Source organism: Vanellus vanellus, assembly GCF_965231255.1.
Source record: "Vanellus vanellus genome assembly, chromosome: 2".
NCBI classification, from domain to species: domain Eukaryota; kingdom Metazoa; phylum Chordata; class Aves; order Charadriiformes; family Charadriidae; genus Vanellus; species Vanellus vanellus.
Genome location: NC_138906.1, coordinates 157,216,359 through 157,233,909, shown reverse-complemented (window position 1 = coordinate 157,233,909; position 17,551 = coordinate 157,216,359). Strand labels below are relative to the sequence as shown.

Here is a 17,551-nt window from a genome sequence, read left to right as displayed (position 1 = left end):
CCTCCAGGTGAAGCGCAGCTGCAAGGATTTCTGTGCAAGCATCGCAGCCAGTGCCCACAAGGTGCAGAACCAGAGACCCATGGAAGCCCTGTGATGGAAGTGGCTTTGTCATTTTTCTTAGCGATGCTACAAAGCTAAAAACTGCATTGCTGATGTATGTTTTATGGTGTTCTTTGCTCTAAATTCATTTCACTCGCAATGATTTGGGGAAGGGAGCATTTGTGGGCAAAGTCCATTCTTGATTTCTGCATTTTGTTTGCATTTGTTCATGGAGCAGTGCTTCCCTCTGCTTCGCCTCGGGCTATCTACGGGCACTGATACCTGTACAAAGCAAATATGAAGCCACAGAAGCTAAATTTAATAGCAGTTTCCACTGTTCCTTTCCAGCAGTGCAAAAGCTGCATGGGAAGCGAGGCACTGGGCAATCGACAGTTTGGTTGTTTCCCTTGTGGAGGCAGCCTCCCCTGCCAGCCTCCGTGTGGAAAAGGAGAGCAGGACTGGGAAAGCCCATGAGTTGTGAGGGTCACTCAAGGGCAATTCTGAAGCCCTGGGTATATTTCTTCAACGTGGCATATCTTTAGACTTGTTTCTCTTTGTTCCTGCAAGACAGCAGTATCATAGGAAGTCAGCTCAGTTTAATGGATGTTAGTACAACAGAGGTCTACAGCAGCCAAGGCTGCTTAAATGGTGTCCCAGGGGAGTTGCCACCAGTGTTACTTAGAATCATAGAATGGGTTGGTTTGGAAGAGACCTTAAAGAACATCCAGTTCCAACCCCCCTGCCATGGGCAGGGACACCTTCCTCGAGACCGGGTTGCTCTGAGCCCCATCCAGCCTGGCCTTGAACACTTCCAGGGATGGGGCATCCACAACTTCCCTGGGAAATTTGTTCCAGTGCCTCACTATGCTCGGAGTGATTTTTTTTTTCCTAATATCTATTCTAAATCTCCCCTCTTCCAGTTTGAAGCCATCACCCCTTAGTCCTGCTCAGTCCTGAAAACGGCCGTAGTAAAGTTTTAACCTAGAGAGGTAACGAATCCACTGTGCTCTCCACGACCTGGTTTCATCACGAGTAGCAATTAAGCAACAAGGCTAACTGTGGCCAGAGGAAGTTAATGAGTTTTCAGACAAACTGATAAAACTGAAAAAAGGGCGTAGGAGGCATACAAACTTCACCATGCCCAACAGCAAGTTGGTTGGGTTTTTTTTCCAGTTAGAGCAGTAGATCTGAGATACAACCCTTTATAATGACTTCTGCATCAAGCTTGTATCCGCAGACCATCAAGCTACAGCCTCGGTGCTCACGCTACATGGCTGAGTGAAGCCAGTCAGATACGTGATTCACATCAGTAGTGGGAATGTGCAGGCTTGTGTGGGAAGATTGCTGCTTTAGGATTCTCCCCAGCACCTGATCACCTTCCTTCTTTCCAGAAAGCTTTTCTCCTCTTTTCAACAGCATTCTGGTCAAACTCAAGGGCGTGCTCATTCTGTTCATCATTTATCTTACTAGACAGAAAATAGTTGCAAAACCCATTAATAGAAGAACACATCTGTGCGTAGTGCACCCTTTTGGCAATACCGACTTTATTGGGTTTTGTGAGGCCTGAGGGGGAAGGATTATGGCCTTGTTAATATGCCTTGCCAGGGGTTTGAAAGGTTGCACTGTTTTAAGGTAGAGCAGGCAAATGAACCATCTTTCAGGGGATGTGTCCTCTCCGGTCTGTCCTAAGGACTCCTGAAAAGCTTTTGGCTTCTGTTAACAACAAATGGTTCTTACTCTTTGATTTCTATGATGCAGGACCCCTCAGCTCCCTACTCTTTCTTTGTGTCTTACTGGAACGGTGGGGTGGCTTGATAATTTACAAAGAAACCATATTCTGTGGTTTTACTCTTCTGGAGAGATGAGAAAGCAAAAGGAGATTCACTGCCCGCTGGACTCAGCGGCTGGTTGGAGCAGTGCTGCCGCTCTGGCTGCCTCCACCTCCCCAGTCACCTCTTCCTGCCTGGTTTCTTGCCTTGATGCCCTTCTGCTCAGCCACTGGCCTCTGCGCTCTCATGTTAATACTGCCCTGGTTTCAGTGTACCCTCCTCTTTCTGTAGTGCGTCAGAGCACTCTTCCCTTTAGGAGTAAGGAGCCATTTTAGTTCCTGCCTTTGCCTTTGCTCAGAATTGCTTTTACCTGCCTCAGGGACAGATCTGGATTTAGCAAATTTAGCTTCCTCTTGGTCACGTTTGGCTGAACTGGTTCCTCAGCTAGCTTGAGATGGATGGAGGTTCATCTCGATTCTACCAGCACTTCTTTAAAGACATACTGAGTTTCAGACAAGTATTCTTTTCCCGAAATTTGGGTCAGTGGCTTCTGGGAGCTTTAGCTCAAGGGGGGGGGGGGGGGGGGGGGGGAGGGGAGGTAGTGTGTCTCAGTCTTTTGCTGCCCTCAGTGTGACGATGTACTGTTCAAGGAGGATTGCTCTTGAGCTCTGCAGTTGGATCTCAAACCATCGTAAGATTTGCTAGAGCTCATGTGAGCTCATTAGAGCTTTAACTGCAGTTTTGTTTGCAGTTTGTAGTAGTGATAACCTCTGTATGCCCCTAACATGAAACGTTGTTATTTGTATTACCCTCGGCATTAGTCATGGACAATATCCCCTTATGTGTGACACCATGCAAAGAGGATGAAAGATGGTCTCTGCTGCAAAGAACTTGCAATGTAAATAAAATGCAAGAGACAAGGACACAGCGAGACAATGTCAGCAAATAAAGAGCTGCTCCTCTTCTCTTTTCATGAACATGTTCAGGGAAGAGCCTATGTTACGACTTTCAGAAAAGAAAACTAATCTTCCCTCAAGGTATGAATATTTCACAATGTCTGGAAGAATCCACTTAACGATTCAGGAGCCACCCATCCTTTGAGGAATGCTGCCTGTGGGCCTTGCTGCCCTCTTCACTGCAGGCAGCTCTCTTGCTTTGAGGAGGGAACTAGTCTCTCTTTTGCTTTCTTCCAAAGTCAGCTCCTTTCCAGCATATTTTAATAAAGCTATAAACCATGTGAGAGCTGCATTATTCCATAGCCGACGTGTGTGGGTAGTGCCTACCAAGATAGGGCTCCAGTTGCCGACCGAGGTTTCTTGTTTCTACTGTGTGTGCTTGATGGTCTCTGAAACCTTTGTGGTGTGCATTCTCCTGGCACAAGAGTGGCCAGGCTGTGGCAAGGACCCATGGAGGCGATCACAATACAAATAATAACTTCAGCAATTAAAGAAACACTGGGGGAGAATTCTTCTGAATTAATTTTGCCTCAGAGTAGACTGGGAGACAGGGAGAAGAAGGGCTGTCTGGATCTAGACAAGCTCCATGTGCCACGCTGTATTTTCTTTTACTGGCCCAAAGACTCTGGCAATAGGGCAGCATGATAAATTCCTTCCTATCGCTTGAGTTGTCTTCACCGCCCAGGCTTTCTCTTGGCTCACCCTGACGGCAAGATGGAGCACACTAGCCTGCCCCCGTTCACCGAGGCTGAAGCTGGGTCACAGCACCTCACCGCTGGCGTAACAGGGCACACGCGTGTGAACAGCTGCAATAGCTTTGCTGATGCGCAGGAACTTCCTGGGTGACCACAACTTACTGGAGACCATTTGTTTTATTGGTCTGATGTTCATGTGCCGAGGTGGTGGTTTAGGCTGGCGGTGGAGTAAGACCTTGGCTGCCTTTAGGAAGAGATTCATCTACGGCTTCTTTTTATCACCGAAGCTGCCTACACAGAGCAGCTGCAGCAGCGCAGGCTCTCGTAGGGCTCGTCTGTCTCTGAGCGTCCTCAGAGCTGCCTCTTCCAGAGACATTTTCTCCTGCGTGAAGCCAAGGCTAACAGCACCGCGGCAAATCATGCTGTGCAAACTCAGGCAAACAGCTTTACTTAAGTACAGTGGGAATTTGTATTCTGGCAGCTACACCGATGACTCGGGTCTTAGGGGAGAAATTGAGCAAATCTCCAGTGCTGACAAGGCACAGGAATTTCCTAAAGTTGCATTTTTTTATTTCTGTAAATAATGCACGAGGAACCTTTAAAATGTGTGAGGGGAGGCGGGGGAAGGGGTGAGCCCGGCAAGGGATGAAGGAAGAAGAGAGGCAATATTATGCCCATGACTTATGAGCGAAACCACGCAGTCAGCTGCTCGGCCCCCCGTATGGTGCTTAGGAATTGCTGCGCTCCTATCATTGATTTACCAAAGACATTCTCTGCATTGCAACACAGAGCCTTTGCAGACCGCGTTGGTATCCTCAGAGGCAACGATGGCTGAAACCCCCTGCCCTGGAGGACTCTGCAATCCAAGCTGGCAGCCAACCGGCTGCTCTGGGATTTGCCCCTGGGAGTGCCTTGCTCTTTGTGTGTTTTACTTTGAGCTGGGGCCACATTTCACTTTGATTACTCATGTTTCTTTTTTGGTTTTTCTTCTTTTTGATTTGTTCTTAATCATCTTGATGGATTTTCATGCTTTGCTTGTTAGACTGGTGTGTTGCAGCGTGACCAGCAGTCCTGGAGGAGTGGGAAAGAAACACGTATGTCCAATGTATGTGAGGAGAAGTGCAGATGCTGTAACTGTTTAGGCACTGATGCTAAACTCCACTGACTGACGCCTGTGCGCTCTGCCTCTGTCCTGCAGGAGCCCATCGCACTGGTCTGCGCACAGAGGAAGCCAGATGGTTTTGGTGTGCACATACAAGCAGCTCTGACTGTGCTCACCTACCTTGACGCGCATAACAAAAAGACTGAAGCACGTTTTGCAAACTCCTGATTCTCTCCAGACTTACTTGCTAAGCAGTTTCCTTTGTTCAGGAGGACTTGCTTGCCAAACAGCAAGCTTAAAAGCAAAACAAACCTCAATCTTTCATTTTCTGATCAAATCTACCTGCCAAAGTTGAGTTTCTACCCAGGGAATTACGCTAGTTGATGCTACATCCAGTCATAGCTATGCTGGTATGGAAGGATATTTTGAACATGTATCCACTTAGAACAACAGAGAAAAAAAAAAAAAAAAACAACAGAACCTGCATTTTACATGTCTACTAGAAGGAAACCTTTAAAATTATCCATATAAGCAGTGTTTTGGCCTCAAAAGCTGTTCTGGTAGACACAGGTTCATTAGTCCATTTTGCAAGTTAAGGAAGTACAAGGATGACTTTTCAGCTCACCTTCTCCAAACCTACATGGTGATTAGATGGGACAAAATGGGCCTTCCTGGATGGACAGACTGGCAAAGTGGAGAGAGGAAACAGCATTGCAGCACACTTAAACCACAGCACACTCTGCAGGGTGGGTACCACGAGGCAGGGCAGACAGCTGGGGTACCTACAGCTTCACCTGGGTGCTGTTAACGAGCAGCGGTGTGCCTGAGAATCTTCACCTCTTGAAGCAGCTCTAGGATCAGTCTGCACTTTGTTGCATCCCAGTTTCCCACAGCATGCTGTAGGGGGCTTTGGGAAATCCTGTCTCGGAAAGCCTGAGATTTCACAAGTTTCCCCTTCTGCTCTGGGGCAAAACGTAAATCAAATGGAAAAGTTACCAAAATACACTCCCACCCACCCCCGCACAGGCGCTGGGCCAAAATACTAACAGAACAACTCTACAATTATGCAATTAATTTATCAAAGCATGGGACGCTTTGGTTCAACTATTTGTTACAAGATCTTACAACATTTCCATTACAGTGACTTGTGACCAAGCTCCTTGCCAGAGCCAGGGAGGTCTCGCGGCCCTGCCGCCCCTCGGGGAGCACAGGCTGCGCCCGTTTACGGCCCACCCCCTAACGCCAACGGGCAAACGCCAGAAACGGGGAGTCACGAGCTGCCCTGAGGCAAAGCCATTCCTCCCCTCTCGGCCCGCTCGCCCCGCAGCGCCGGCCCCGCGTTTCCAGTCAGCTCCCCCGGCTTGGAGGGGGCCAGTTCGGCGGCAGGACTGCCCCACCGCGGCCGGCTCCCATCTCCCACCTCCCACCCCGTGTAGCGGGGGAAGACACCCGGCCTTCCGGGGGCGCCCGCCCCGGGCACTGAGCGGGCAGGGCCGGGGCGAACCGGGCCCGGGGCGCGGCGGGCGGGACTACAGCTCCCGGCGGGCCGCGCGCCGCGGCCCCTCACACCACCCTGTCTAATATGGCCGCTGCCCGCTGCGGCCCCTCTAGCCCGCGACGCCCCTAACTCGGTGCCCCGCGGCGGCTCGCCTCCCCCCCCGCCGCCGCCCTCCATCGGTGGACCTCACGCAGCGGCGGCCCGACAGGGGGCGCGTTTGCCGCCCGCCGCCGCCCGGCGGGAGCCGGTCCGGGCGGAGCGGCGGGATGGAGCCGGTGCTGGGCTGGCAGTTCGAGGACTCCCTCTTCGCCCCGAGCCGGCAGCGGGGCCCGGTCGGTGGAGCCGGGCCGCCCAGCGGAGCAAAGCACTGCGAGCCCTGCGTGAGGAGCCGGCGGCGGCGGGGGGCGGCGGGCGGGCCCGGCGGGGCGGCCCGGGTACGGCGGGGGCGGCCTTGGCCTCGGCCTCGCCCCCCCCTGACAGGTTTGTGCTGTGCCCGCAGTGGTTTCGCAGCGAGGCGGACGGCGAGGACGGCGGGCTAACGGCCAGCAAGTTCCGGGCGGACTGGGCCTACCGGCAGCGGGACTTCGAGGTATTTCCAGGGCTCTCGCAGGGCCGAGGCCGAGCCTCGGCCCTGGTCGGTGGACGTTGTGGGGATATAAAGTGGGGTGAGGCGGCGATGGGTAACTGCCTGTGTTCTGCCCAGCCCCGCCCCCCAAGGCGGGTGGCATCTTCCCAGGCGTCAGCGTGAAGTCAGTGTAAACTGGCCAGAAATGCTGCTCCGCGCCCGGGGCTGATCCAGACCAGGCCCAGTAGTGAGCAGAGCTGGTGTTTGTGGCCATGGAGGTCACGGGCAGCCGGAGTTCAGCTCTTGGGTTTTCTCTGTCCCACAAAGGCGGTCAGGTCACCGGCAACCACCTGGCTGCTGCTCACCTTTCTCAGTACTCCCCCCACTGTCAGGTGAAGTCTGGCTGTAGTTGTCAGGTTCCTGGCAGTTGGCTTATGAACGTCATCATTAGCTGTCCCACCTCCCAGCTGCCTCCCCTCACTCTGGATGGCTGGTTGTGTCTTTGGGGTGCATTTGTGTTCCCCATTTCTGTTCCTGCCTGCTGTAGTCCTAGACCCCTCTCCTCGCTGCCTGCTTCCTGAGCTGCATTCCTGATGATCAGTGCTCTCCTGCCTCTATAGTCCCAGTTGCAGGATCCAGTCTTTTGTTATGTTGTTTCCTAGGTGAAATCAGCCGATTCTGCCCTTCTTTCAACCCTAATAGCTTCTTGTTCCAGGCTATGGTTTGCATTACAGGCTCCCTGATTCTAAAACCCTCAACTTCTGACTTCGCTCCTTTTCCTCTGCCCATTGAATTTGTGGATCTTTTTGTACCTCAGCTGGCACTGACTTCTGCTTTTTAATGTTATTCCAGCGCTGCTGTTGCCTTGTCTATACCTGACAGATGCTTCCCAGTCTCAGCTGAGACACCCTGAAGGGATTCATAAAAGTGTGCTGAGAAGAAAGATGCCTCAGGCTGGGGTCAGACGTGGCTGCTGACCCTCAGGAAGAGCAGATTGCGCCTTGCTGTGTGCTGTGGTGCCCTCTCAGGAGAGAATGACACCCCCTCACATCTGCTAGTGCAACAGGCCACTGCTTCCTAACCCTTTTCTGTCGCAGTGTTCCATGTCTCCAGTGTTCCAAGACTGTGACAGAACCAGAACTAGACAACACATAAAGTTACAGATTTGAGAGCACTGACCTTTGAAGGGGCGCTGGAAATAAGTAAATGGGGGTAGTAATCTCTTAATTCGTTATGAATACTTTTTTACATCAGCCTAGGGTAGGCTATCACACTTGATAGGAAGTGACAAGGACAGTGGTGATCTAAGCTGTGCCCATTTTTAGGATATAAATGACTGTAGAATCTGCTAAGGATTCGTAGTGCCTGGTCCTTGCCAGATTATATCCTTTTGTCGCATAACAAGACGAACAGGGGTGTCCTGTGACCATCCTCTAATCCATTTTCACCAGTGGCTGCTGCACTCACTGGGCAGAGGAGAGTTCCCTCTTTTGCTTGAGAAAGAATGCGAGCTTAACGTCGGGGAAGAAAAATATTTCAGCCATTTTGCTAGCAACTATTTAGGGTATGTCGCCTGGAAGCTCTTTCTGTTAGAACCGTTCAAGTTTGCAAGGAATAATTAATTATTCATTTCAAGATGGGAGAATGAGCACTGCTCTTTAGTCTTCTGGTCTGAGCACTTACACAAAGGGAGAGGAACCAAGATTCCAGTCTTAGCTTCGCTGAATACTTAATTTAATGTATTTAAATGTTAATTGGAGTCCTGGTGAGTGCCCTGAGCGTTAAGCTACAGAAGTATTCCATATTCTCGTCTTTTTCCTTAGCCCAATTAATATTTAATTATTTCATGCAAATTAGAACCACCCTACAGGAACGATGGAGATTCACCTTCCTTGCGGTATTCTCCGACCTGCTGATTATTCATGTGAGGTGAGGTACTTGCAGGTTCAAGCCTTCCCGTGGAGAATGTCACGGATTTGAAACAAGATCCCCCAAATTCAGGATGAATGCTCTGATCATTGAGTTGGTAGCTGAGGGAAAGATGCCTTGTGTCATATATTGCCCAGGTTAGTGGATGATCCCCTCTGGATCAGGCCTGGTGGTGGAGTCGTAGACAGATGTGTGGTGAATCCTGTAGGGCTTAAACACGAGTTAGGATTGAGGTTGCTCATCTGCATCTCGATTTGGCTGTGTAGTACTGGGGCCCTCATCTGTTGTTGGCATAGGTGGTAGCTGAGTCTGGAGAAAAGAAAATGTGGACTTCAGCTCCTGAATTCCCTTTGTGACTGTAGGTATAAACAAAACATACTGTCAGGCTTGATTTTAAATGAAAATTTCTCACTGTTTTGTTTGGCTTTTCTTTTTGTCCACTTTACTAGATAGCCCTGTGTGAATACTCAAACTGCTTACTACTCTTACCTCCCAGTAACATTGCAATGAGACGAGATGTCCAAGAGGGCCAGGCTCGGTGTTTGTCTCGCCTAGGAAGGCACAAGGAGGCTCTGGATATTGCAGAAAAAATGGTAAACAACGCAATCTTTCTTTTAGGCTTTGAACATGAAAATATTGCCAGTAGTTCTTTTATATGGACCATTTTCTGGAAAAATAATCTTTATATGTATAATCCTTCAGGATGTTCAGAGCTCAGAGTATTTGGTAAACAGAGGGTAACTGTCACTGCAGATATAATCACTCTTTAGAAATCAGAACACCCTGTACCACAATGAGCTCCCTGTGCAAGCAGGCTGGTAGTCCTGGAAGGGACTAAATATCATGCTCTGCCAGGCAGAATTAATGTAATGTAATAGGAATTATAAGAAAGGGGATAAATGAGCGCTTAAATCTTTCCACTATAAAAGTGACGGTTCAAAACTCTGTTTTATTTCCATATACTCGCAGCCAAACTGCCACCAAGAAGAGTATCTAACCACAAGTTGAGTTCTTCCCATAAAGGAAAAGGTCCAGAGACTCTGAAGTCTGCTAGAATTTTACTGCTGCTGTTTATTTTATATAAAAGGTGTTTATACTACAAAGAAGGGCAGCTGTATAAAACTCTGAAGGCAAATAAACAAATTACACAATTCAGGGCTTTCTTGCCATTCAGACTGGGACAAGGCAGCTAGAGGGAATGCTGTCAGCTTGATCGTGCATGATCTGTATCACGTATCATTTAAAATTAAGAGCACAGTTCCGTACAATTTAAATATTACATTTAGTGATATTTGTGTGCCATTATTCAGGGACACATTTTCTTAGGCTCTGAAGGATGATTCTGTTCTACTCCTGTTTTTAATCTATTATCTTTTGTTTCTAGAGAAACGGCGCTACTAACACAGATCACTTAACGACGGTTCTCAACCTGCAGTTTGCCATTTACCAGGGTCTGGAAGATGTAGAAAAAAAAATCGTGTGTTTGCAGCAACTGATCTGCTTACATCCTTTCAACCCTTGGTGCTGGAAGTTACTTGCTGAAGCTTATATGAGCCTTTTACAGCGCTTGTCTCCAATAGTCATTCCAGAAACAAACCTAAATCAGTCCGAAAAGGTCAGTGTAAGTGATAGTAGTTTCAAAACATCAACTGGAAGAGAGATTAATTTGCAGCCTAACAGATCGGATGGCCAGAATGAAGGCCCTTGGTCCAGCCTAGCTACGGAAACAAAGAGGGACAATGCAGTGACTTGTAGCAGCAGCCAAGCTGTAAAAGAATTCCTCTGCACTTTGGAATACCCGGAAGGGACAAATGAAGGGAAATGCTCAGCCTCTGAGTCCTGGGAGCAGAACACATCGAAGAAAGTTGGAATAAAGGCATGTGCCTCGTTTATTAGAGCAAGGTAACTAAACATATTCTTAGAATAATGTTAACTTCTCCCAGTCGAGAACAATATAAAGCATATTTTCCCCAGCCTTAATATTTTCAGATTACATTTTCAGTTTTAGTGTTTGTCTCAGCATTGACAATGCTAACTTAGAAGCACTCTGCTGTTGCTTCAGATCTAAACAGCAACAGTAGCTGTGAACCAGCTAAATCTGAGGGGAAAGAGTAAACCAGTGTCATGCACTTTTGAGAAGTAAAGCATTTTTAATGACCTTATTATATGAATCTTTTCAAGTAATTATATACAAAAGGGCTTGTTCTTCAACAAATGCTCGTGTTAGAGCATGGCCGTTTCCTGGTTTGGTGTTAAAGATGCAGCAGCAGAAGTGCCCCAAAGGGAAGGCTTAGCCTGTCTTCCTTCTGTGAGTGCCACCTGTCTTATTTGCTTGAAGCCTCATGCTTGAGCGAAAATGTATTTTATAATAATACCCCCATCCTGCATAATGGATGAGGTTGAAAATGAACTCTGTGACAGCTGATTGACAGGGCTGCATTAAAATGCTCTTTCCTTTTCTTTCTTCCTAAAACTCCTGCACACAACAAAAGTCCCCAAAACATAATCTTTAAAAGAGATAATTAGGAACTAGTTTTGTTAAAATAGTCTTGTTTTTTTTCCCCCTCTTGCCTCTCAGTAATGTAATAGTCATCAAATGTATTTAAAGCCACTTTGTCAACTTCCACAAATGTTTACAGAGAACACTTTATATCTGCCCTGTTAGGGCAAGATTTAAGAAATATAAAAAATGATATAGTAGCTTTTAACTGTACTCAGACTAAGAGATGGTGACTTTAATTGTTACTTGGGAGAAGTTAATAGACTTAGTAGTGTTATTGAGTATTAAAGCGTCATTCATATTAAAATAATTTGTGTTGCTTATTTCATTCTGTACGGTTCAGCATTGAGACAGTTTAAAAATGTGGGATTTCCTTGCTGGGCTGCACAGTTTCACAAAGTGTTATTGTGGTTTATATTTGCAGATACGCTTGTCCAGGGCAAGCATCTCCCCTGGCCAGGGCTTATACATTAAATAGGTTGTGTAATGTTTTCAGGTCTGTTGGATTTTAAGTGAGATGTGGATGTTGCATAAACGTATGTGCAGGGTAAATTGCACCTGGAAAAGGGATGGTAGTACTGCTTTTTGTAGGAAATAAGGTTCTGTCTTAAAGCATTGTCAATAATTGACTCTTCTGGTTTTGTCAATAAAAAACACATTGGAGAAACAGTTTTGTTTAATTTTCATTGAGATGTCATTCTTTCTTACATTATGTTGATACAAATTTTGAAACAAAAATGCTTTACAAATTAAAAATACTTTCCATTTTACATTGAATTTCCCAGTCAAAACTTTACAGAATTTACAAATGGTTTGTTGGCTCAGACTTGTAAATTTTGATGTTTATAATGTTAAAATGAAACCCTTCATCTAAGATCTTAAGTCTTCTCTTTGTAAAAATACACACCTTTATTATAACACCTGCTTCGTTTAACTTCAGTAAATGTGATAAAAAATTTGTTGTTGTGCTTTATGCATAAAGCTTGAATTAAACATAGATTCAGTAGTGATACTGCTAAGTCCCAGTGGTCCTTTGGTTCAATATACTTAGATATTTCCTCTGCTGACATGTTTTACAGTCTTTGTGTGAGGAGGACTCTGGAAACTGCCATTGCTCTCTCTGGTCGAGCAGTTGGTGGTGGGGTTCCTCTGGGACATGAAGCCACGTTGTGGGCACAATGTCTAACCTTCATTGAATCGTGGTGGTGACTTCTGGGGCGCTGCCTCGAACATAAAACTGTGGTGAAAGATTTTAGAAAATATTCCAGGGTTGGCCTATGTGGGGAGGATGCTTGGTGTTTGTCTAAAACCCCCAAATTTCTAGCTTTTCAGGTTACAAAGATAATCACTGCCATAGGCAAAACTGTGCTGCTGTCTTGTTAGGCCTTAATAAGGATGTGGGACACCTGATGTACTGCAGCTCATGCTGGCAGATCGGAGCTTCACTTTTGAATTGTGTGATGGATACATGGGGAGAAAAATGTTTGTGCAGAGCAACCAGAGGTGCTTGGCATTCAAAAGTAATTCTCAGTATTTCTGCCATAGCACGGATATACCATACCCACAGTAGACGGATACACATGTATTCATTTCTTTGAATTTTTTGCAGGAGTCAGGAAGAAGAGTTGTTTTAAAGTATTCTATTTTGGTTGGGTTTAGGTTTGCTGACTTACTCTTTTGCCAGCTGTGCCTTTTTTTAACTGCCTTTTTCATTTCAGGCTTTTACTTCAGCTTACGCAGTTGCAACAGTCGTCCTTTGCGTTGGAGAACAACATAAAAGGTCAAAAAGAAATTGATGACAAAGTGGCACAACTTGGTTTCAATGAAAACTCCATGCTGTTGATGACCAAGGTAAGGGAATGTTTCATTGTATGCGTGTTCTCAGATGTACATAGGCTGGTTGAGGTACCTGATCAGTTCTGGCACAAAGTCCTGTTAAGTGTGACACTCCCCTGAGCTAATTAACTGTGCCAGGAAGCAAGGTAAATTAGCTGGGGCGGGTTGCCCTGGTAGTGTGTTATCCTGAACTGACAGTGATACCTATATAGCGCTGCTTTGTGTCATGCAGGTGTATCTCTGTGCTGCTGAGATTCTCTTCCCGGGAATGTTCAGGGTTGTTAAGTTCCTCATTGGACTTGTATTTGCAGATGCATCATCGCTGTGCGTTTCCTGGGATGCAGATTTTATCTCAGGAATTTCAGATGCTACAAAGTGAATCATAAGTATGAAATGGAAGCGGAGACTACTTTGGTGGCCACAGCAGTATTAAACACTTCCAGAAAAAGTATTAAACATTTTCAGAAAAAGCTAGACATCCTTTTACGTCGCAAACCAATGATAGGACAAGGGGTAATGGATTCAAGCTGGAACACAAGAGGTTCCACTTAAATTTGAGAAGAAACTTCTTCTCAGTGAGGGTGACAGAGCACTGGAACAGGCTGCCCAGGGAGGTTGTGGAGTCTCCTTCTCTGGAGACATTCAAAACTCGCCTGGACGCCTTCCTGTGCAACCTCATCTAGGTGTTCCTGCTCCGACAGGGGGATTGGACTAGATGATCTTTTGAGGTGCCTTCCAATCCCTAGCATACTGTGATACGTGATTCTTTCATTCTGTTTGATGCACTGGGTTCTAGTTTTAAAGAAATACAAAGGAGGAGAGTAACATTGCATGACTTTGTTCATAGAGATTAAAAATTTTTAGTGCTATTTTATAGAGTTTCTGACTTTATCTTAAGGAACAAAAGGAAACCAGAGAGATTCTAACTTTGCTGTCAGTATTACAGCTTTAAGTTCGTGGACGCCAAGCCATTGCCGGGTTGGCAGGCAGTCTGGTGGGATTTCATCCATAAGAGGGCAGTAGCATGCAGACTATCTCAGGTTTTGAAAAGGCTGGGGAAACAAACATCTCTCTTTGCTTCCCCTGGTCCCACACCTCCCCAGGAGGAGATCAGAGCGTTGGTGCTGTTGCAAGGTGAGCACTGAATACAGAGTTGGTGTTGAGATTTCCGCTGCTACTCGGAGAGTAAAAATCCCCCTGCACAAGTGTAGCCAGAAGCTGGGCGGGGTTGTGCAGCTGTGAAGCTTGGGCGCTCAGTTCTCCCCCCTTACTGCAGAAAGCAACAGGCAGACAGCTTGATCGTGACTTGGAAACTTCTCCTGGATGGCCTGTGGTTCATGTGTCAAGGGCTTTTCTTGTAAAGATTTGTTATTAATGTCGTATTTGCTGTTTTCTCTGCAAGTTATTTTCTTGTTTCCCTTCTTTTTTTGTACTCTGTTCGCAGGTTATGGGGCAGGATCTTATACCAGAAAAACTAAAAGAGGAATTTCAGGGTGAGGTAAAATGCATAGGACCTTCAGCGCTGTCATCATTGGTAACTGCGTCATCCACAGAATTTGAAATCAAATGGTTCGGTAATCTCCAAGATGATTTATGTCACTTTGACAGACAATTCTATTCAGAAATATATCTCCCCCCTTTGGTAACTTAAAGGTTTTGTTGTTTGTATTCTCCTACCTCCAAATGATTATGAAATGATACATACAATAAAGTTCATATAGCATTTTTTAAGAATTCTTATTGTGTATCTTTTCTGTATCTTTTAAGAATATATATAAATCTCTGCATTCAAACTCTTAACATCTCATCAATTTCTTTGTTCGCTAATTTGTTTGTATTTAAAGTAATAAGGAATCCAATATAAAATTGAGCTTTCAGAGATAGCTTTCAGTCATAAACCTCGCTGAGTTGTGCTTGAAGCGCCAGTGATTTTTTGGGGCCTGTGATGCTGGTGGGATGGAAGGCTTCCCTTATGGTGTCCAGTTTGAAAGTTTTTTGGTATCAAATTTTATGTTGTTGCATTTAGAGCCATGGAATTAGACATTTTCTTAATTCTTGGTTTGTTTTTTTTTTTTTAATATTTCTTGATTAATTGACATTATAGTGATTTCCTGTTCAGAGCTGAATAGCCAGAAATCTAAAATATATTTATGCTGAGAATTTGTCAATAAGAATAATTCTGTATATTTTAGGAAACAAATCTAAATGGTAAATATTTTAACTTAGAACTGGAAGAAGATTTTCTTTCTTCAAAGCTAAGTGGTTTTTGCAGGCGTAGAAGTAGCTATAGTCTTGTCTTCAGTGTGCTTAGATGAGGGAGGAGAAAAACTGTCAACATTGTTTATGTGTACTGAAGAGTGTTTAGTCAGATCGTATCCTTTGTAAAACCCTGCAAGGAAGAAGATCTTTGCTGTGAAAACTGGCAGTGTTGTTTCTGCGTCATGTAGCTCCTTATGTTATGCTTTCAGTTGGTAATGACACCACTTTGCTTTACTTTCTGAAGCATCGATGCTGCGTGCTTGGGGCTTCTACAGATAAAGGCAGAGATTATCCTGTAGCTTCTTTTGCTTGAAATAATTCACATTTGAGGCAAACAAGGTATGCTCTTCCCCCATCTTCTCTTAAACTGTGAGAATTAAATGATGTGTAGCTTTTTGTAAAAGTGTTCTTAAATGCATATAGTTTAAAACCAAGAATCCCTTAGACATAATTTGCTGGGACTTTTCTTCATGTTTTCCTGTGTTTCTTTCTGAAGTACTAAAGAGTGACGAAACTTTAAATAACTCACAGTTGACTGGTAATTCACCATATGTGAACACACTGCGTATCTGCTACTTTGAGACAGTGGTCAGGGACCCTGTCACTAACCCTTGGTATGGTATAGCCCTCTGCTAAGTTGACTGTGAAACCTCTCCAGAAAAATGGAATATTGCCTTCAGCCATGTCAAATTATCTTTGATAGTTTGGTGACTTAATGCGATTAAACCACATCCTGGTCAGCTTGTTATGAAAGGTGATGACTTGGCAAGTATACTTGGGTAAGCATTAATGCACTCATGTATTGCAGAATATTTGGTTTAGTCATGCGTGTGCTTTGCTAGGTGGAATTTTTTGTGTGCGTGTGTAGAGCACTATATTCGGACAGCAGTGAAGCCCGCCTGAAGGGCTGGGGATGTTTTTAAAACTAACTGGTGTCATAAGTTTTCAGTAGAGACTGTCCATAACATGCTGTAAATTAATTACGACGTTGGCATCAACAGTAGAATGTCTTACAGCAAAGGCATAGCAAACATGGAAAGCTTAATGCCAAATGTGTCAGCAAAAAACTGCAACAGGGACTTCTGCCGATTTCTTCTTAAACTTAAGGTCATGAGTAGCCACATAAAAAGGCTATAATGGTTTTTGCCACAGCTCCGGAGTAGATTCAGTAGTTAGGACACCAGAACACAACTTTTGTGGAACCAGGTCTGTATGGATGTTTAATGGGAAATTGCCAAATGATTTGGCTCCGCCGTTTAGAAGGTGGAAATAGCATTGGAGCTGTTTTAGCAGCAGATTAAATACTTGCCAAATGTTGTCATTTTGTGACTGAGATGTCCAAAGTACACACGGGCTGGCCAAGGTGATTTGGAAACGTTTTTGTGTGCGTGCAGATTGTTTGACTTGAGATTGTCTCTTAGACTGGGAACGCAACGGTTAACTCCCCACTGCCTCCGGGAGTGGAAAGCAAGTGGCAGGTCTTAAGAACAGGCAGTATTTTCTCAAACACAACAATAAAGCAAAAATGTTGTTTTTAACTACTGCAAAGAAAACAACATGAATGTTGTTCTGAACATGTCGCATAGTTACTGTTCCAAATAACCAGTGTTTATTGCACTGGGGCTATGAAATATTCCTTTGTCCCACTTGTGCCTGCCTATCTCTCATCTCAGCTACTTCAATTCCTCCTTTTTTGGCTTGCTCCTCGTTTTTTTGGCATGCCACTTCTAACTCCAGTTTTCTGTTTCTGATCACATCTCACGAGGGGCTTTGCATTTCCATCTTGCGTTTGAATGCCTCCTCGTTGTTTCTACATTCAGCATAATTTTACATCTGCCTGTAGTAGATTTCTTCATGTTTTGGCTCTTATGATATTATTATTGGTATTAGTACATGCACCAGTACTCCACGCTGAGTTAAATAACAAATTTTAGTATTGCAAACTGCAAGTGAGAACTCGTTAACAGTTACTGAGGTTTGATTTTGTTATTTTAACACTTGCTTATGTTACAGATGCTTTGGGAAGGACTCTCTGACCCTGGTTCTGATGCTTCTGAAATGATTGCTGTGTACAAACACAATCTAATTGTGGGTCTTGCTATGGAGTATGTGAATACCACTGGCTTTGAGGTGAGGGAACACGTTAGTGCTGTAACTAGTGACATGAACACAGTTTTCTCCATCACAGAATCATGGAATGGTTTGGGTTGGAAGGGACCTTCCAAGATCATCTAGTCCAACCCCCTGCCATGGGGACATCTTGCACTGAATCAGGTTGCTCAAAGCCTCGTCCGACCTGACCTTGAACTCTGCCAATGATGGAGCATCCACAGCTTCTCTGGGCAACCTGTTCCAGTGTCTCACCACCCTCAGGGTAAAAAATGTCTTCCTCATTTCCAATCT

At 45.4% G+C, this 17,551-nt stretch overlaps 1 protein-coding gene across 1 annotated transcript; it reads left to right on the top strand.

Moving 5' to 3' along the window:
• The first annotated feature begins 6,146 nt into the window (after positions 1-6,146).
• LOC309686374 (uncharacterized protein C8orf76 homolog) lies at positions 6,147-14,607 on the top strand. The gene is made up of 6 exons (XM_082499029.1): positions 6,147-6,439; positions 6,559-6,648; positions 9,003-9,146; positions 9,938-10,455; positions 12,772-12,904; positions 14,334-14,607. The coding sequence occupies exons 1-6, from the start codon at positions 6,326-6,328 to the stop codon at positions 14,538-14,540; spliced, it is 1,206 nt and encodes a 401-aa protein (XP_082355155.1). The 5' UTR covers positions 6,147-6,325; the 3' UTR covers positions 14,541-14,607.
• Positions 14,608-17,551: the final 2,944 nt, after the last annotated feature.

Bases quoted from the DNA above. Each gene is read 5' to 3' on its own strand.
- LOC309686374 (XM_082499029.1), top strand. From the start codon at position 6,326: ATGGAGCCGGTGCTGGGCTGGCAGTTCGAGGACTCCCTCTTCGCCCCG. The intron at 6,440-6,558 runs GTGAGGAGCCGG...CTGTGCCCGCAG, and splicing joins CAAAGCACTGCGAGCCCTGC to TGGTTTCGCAGCGAGGCGGA. The intron at 9,147-9,937 runs GTAAACAACGCA...TTTTGTTTCTAG, and splicing joins TGGATATTGCAGAAAAAATG to AGAAACGGCGCTACTAACAC.